Consider the following 4251-nt stretch of genomic DNA (forward strand, 5'->3'; position numbering starts at 1 on the left):
AGGATTGAGTCAGATTGTGTTGGAAGAATGAGGAGGGGTGGGAAGCCTATAAAATTCAGGCAGTGGGAAAACGCGGGAAGGATGTTCCCAATGTCTGATGGGGTGGTGAATGGGGGGGAGGGGTGGCTTGGAACATGGAGCCCAGAAGCAGGGGCTCACGGGCTAAAGGAGACTGAGTAGGACTGAGATGAGGAGAAATGTCTTCACCCAGAGAGAGGGGAGTCTGTGGGAATTCTCTACCAGAGAAAGCGGTGGGGGCCTAAACATTGATTTGTGTCGAGAAGGATTTAGATATAGTCCTTAGGCAGTGACAAGGTATGAAAGTGGTGGGGGGGGGTGCGCTGGGGGTTAGAAAGCGAGGAACAGGGGACTGAGTTGAACAATCAGCCATTGAGAGAGGCAACAGGCTCAAGGGGCTGAGCGGTATATACCCACGCCTGCCTTCCACATCTCCGTATCCCTTGCTGCCCTCGTACCTGGTCCCACAGACGGATCAAGGTAAGCTCCTTCCTCTATCGACCCATCCGCTGCCCCGGAGGGACAGACATGCACAGCAAGATCCCACTGGTCCCCCGTGTGCCCCCGAGGCTCCCGCTTTCTCGGAGTTCTCCCTGGCTTCATCGGCGTTTCTGGCGGGGGGGACTGTGGGGGGAAATTGGTCCATGTTGGTCACACCCCCAAGGGGTTTAATTTGTCTTTGTCCAATTGCAGGTGACCCAGAAGAAGGAGGGGGAGGAGGAGGAAGATGAAGTGTGGGCTCTGGATGGTGTTTCTCCTGGGGTTGCTGTGCTTCTGGATTGACCCAGAGTGGGGGTGCAGTGCTCAGGGAGAGGGAGCGGGAACCGGAGGAGAGCCGAGGAGCCGGGATGCCAGGGCCATCCTGGAAGCGGTGACTGAGCAGAGGTACTACCTGAGCCGGCTATTCGGCCACTACGGGCAGGGCGGCAGGATCTCTTCTGAGGGTCTCCACAGGCTCTTGGAGAGCCTGGGCCTAGGCCAGGTCCAGGTGGTGGAGATCGAACATGAGGAGCTGGGCCACGCCCATGTGTCTCACCTGGACGCCCTAGAGCTCCAGGAACGCAAGCATGTCCACAGTCACACCACACAGGACCACCTGTCCATGCTGGCTGGGCAGTCCGAGGACACGACCAGGCCAGACAGAGGTGCCCAGGGAGCGAGAGCCATCACAGCGTCCAGCCCCAGGTCAGTCACCACACCGTCTACTGCAACCACGGCACGCTCACTGAGGGACCGGGCGCTGTCGGAGGGTCAGGGAGCGGGCGCTGTCGGAGGGTCAGGGCCGAGGGAGCGGGTGCTGTCGGAGGGTCAGCGCCGAGGGAGGGGGCACAATGGGAGGGGTGAGACTGACCAGGATGTAATTGTACCTATCGTGTTGCAGATCCTCCAGATGGACGAGGGACGGGAGGACAGAGACGCCTGTAGCCCGAAGGGATTCCCCGGGAGACCCCCAGGGGAATGTCCAGGGTGGGGGGAGGCCGCAGCGAAGGAGGAGCATGTGGGGACACCGAATACAGAGATCACCGCAAGACCAGCCCCTCCCTGTCACGTCCCACGGGCTCACCATTGAAGAGCGGGTCCTGAACCATTCCAAGTATAATCACCTCCGTGAAAACGTGAGTCTTCCCAAGGAATCAATCATTCCCAGTAACTATCACCTTCCATATTGGCCGGGTGAGGTAGCTTCTGGGTAACTCTAATTTCGTGACCCCACTGCCCACTTTATCTCAGGTGTGTCCTGCTCCCTTTCTCTCAGAAAGCAAAGGCCAGGTGGAGTCATACAGTCATACAGCACAGAAACAGACCCTTTGGTCCAACCAGTCCGTACTGACCATAATCCCAAACTAAACTAGTCCCAGACAACAAGGTGCAGGGCTGGATGAACACAGCAGGCCAAGCAGCATCATAGGAGCAGAAAGGCTGACGTTTCGGGCCTAGACCCTTCATCAGAAAAGCAGCCTCTCTGCTCCTATGATGCTGCTTGGCCTGCTGTGTTCATCCAGCCCTGCACCTTGTTGTCTCAGATTCTCCAACATCTGCAGTTCCTGCTATCTCTGAGGTGCTGATTTGTCTACTTTTGCTCTTGTTTTGTATTTCTCAATGTTTGCCCAATAGATATCAGAAAAGCATAACAAACACAGACATTCAGCTCCTACAGCCTGCTCCATATTAATAAAATCATTGCTGATCTCTCTTTTAATTCCAATTTCCTGCCTGATCCGTAAAAAAACCCCAATGTTCCTTCAAACTCAAATCACTGCTCACAGCCACTTGAATATATTCAACATCTGAGAATCTACAGATAACTGAACTACAGGGTTCCAAATAATCACACTTAGCCTCTGAATGAAGAACTTTCATCTCATTTCAATCTGAAATATCTTGCTCCTTACTGTGAGATAATGTCTTTTTGTTCCCGACTCTCCAGGCAAGGGAAATGCCGCAGCACCTACCCTGCTAAGGTCTCTCAAAACCATGTTGTGAAGGTGCCAGTGTTGGACTGGGTTGGACAAGGTCAGAAATCACGTCACCAGGTTATAGTACGACAGGTCTGTTTGAAATAAACCTGTTGGACAATAACCTGGTGTCGTGTGATTTCTGACCTTCTCAAAACCATGTTTCACCTCTCCTAAACTCCAGCAAATTAACCTGTTGCATTGATTCCTGAGCTCAGTAGGTTATTCATCAACCTAATCATCTCTCAAAATAAAGCGCAGCATTTCTTTAGTAAGGAGAAAAAACCTACACAGATATCACATCTTTGGCTTACACCAAAGTGCTGAGTACTGCAAGTCCTTCTTACTCATACTCTAACCAAATACTGTTAGCCCTTCCAATTAAAGACAGCAGGCCAAGCAGCATCATAGGAGCAGAGAGGCTGACGTTTCGGGCCTATTGTCTATATTCCTACCCAAGTAAATAATCTCATTTTTCCCTACATTATGATCAATCTGCTACCTTTGGCCCACTCACTCAACCTATCTTTGTCCCTTTATAGCTACTTTACGTCCAACTCCTCACAGCTCACAGCCCCATCTAGTTTTGTATAGTCAGCAAAGTGGATATATTACACCCAGTCGCTCCTTCCAAACCATTAAGAAAATAGCTGAGAGCTTGGCACTGATCTTTGCATTGCTCCAACTAGTAATCCTAGAAAGATACATTTACTTGTATTCTGTTTCCTTTCCATTAACCATCCTTAACCCATACTAACATATTACCCTCAACTTCTTACTCAAGTGATCAGGTCACTAATGTTTCTACTTGGCAACTTTCTGCCCATTCACCAGGTGTAATTCTGTCCTTCCCTCCCTCAGACACACAGACATAAGCAAACTCTCTGGCTTTTCTCACTGAACTCGATTGGAACAGATAGAGAGCCAAGAGTCAGAGAATCATACAGCACAAAAGTTGCCCTTCAGCCCATTGAATCTGTGCTGACATATGATTACTAATCCCATTTTCTGGCCTTGGCCTGTAGCCTTGAATGTTATGACATTTCAAGCACTCATCCAAGTTATTTTTAAAGGTTGTGAGCTTTCCCAGCTCAGCTACCCTCCCAGGTAGCGCATTCCAGACCCCCACCACCCTCTAGCGAAACTTCATCTTCATAAATCCTTTCTAAACCTTGCACCCTTCATCTTAAAAATTTGCTCCCACATTATTGACCCCGCAACTATGGGGAACAGCTGCTTTCTATCCACCCTATCCATGCTTCTCATAATCTTATACACCTCTATCAGGTCTCCTCTCAGACTTCTTTGCTCCAAAGAAAGCAATCCAAACTTATCCAGCCTCTCTTTAAAGCTAAAATGGTCCATCCCAGGGAACATCCTGGTGAATCTCCTCTGCACCCCCTCCAGGGCAATCACATTCTTCCTATAGTATGGGGACCAGAACTGCACACAGTACTCCAGCTGTGACCTCACCGAAGTCCTGTATAGCTCCAACATAACCTCCCTGCTCTTATAATCTATACCATGACCAACAAAGACAGTTGTCCATTTGTTTTCTTAATTACCCTATCAACCTGTCCTGCCACCTTCAGGGACATGCACCCCACGATCCCTCTGTTCCTCTGAGCTTGCAAGCATCCTGACATTCATTGAGTACTCAGAGATAGTAGGAACTGCAGATGCTGGAGAATCTGAGATAACAAGGTGTAGAGCTGGATGAACACAGCAGGCCAAGCAGCATCAGAGGAGCAGGAAGGCTGACGTTTCGGGCCTAGAC

General features: G+C 50.3%; 1 protein-coding gene across 1 annotated transcript in view; it reads left to right on the plus strand.

Annotated features, from left to right (window-relative positions):
• The window catches only part of LOC125481994 (zinc transporter ZIP10-like), a gene marked incomplete at its 3' end in the record, with an annotated part of 9056 nt that overhangs the window by 376 nt on the left and 4429 nt on the right, over positions 1–4251 (plus strand). The window contains exons 2-3 of the mRNA XM_048593964.1: positions 712–1203; positions 1400–1634. Of these exons, the coding sequence (XP_048449921.1) occupies positions 746–1203; positions 1400–1634 (693 nt within the window). The remainder of the gene's footprint in view (positions 1–711; positions 1204–1399; positions 1635–4251) is intronic.

This window comes from Rhincodon typus, unplaced genomic scaffold (assembly GCF_021869965.1).
Source record: "Rhincodon typus isolate 14 unplaced genomic scaffold, sRhiTyp1.1 hic_rhity00004877, whole genome shotgun sequence".
Taxonomy (NCBI): Eukaryota; Metazoa; Chordata; class Chondrichthyes; order Orectolobiformes; family Rhincodontidae; genus Rhincodon; species Rhincodon typus.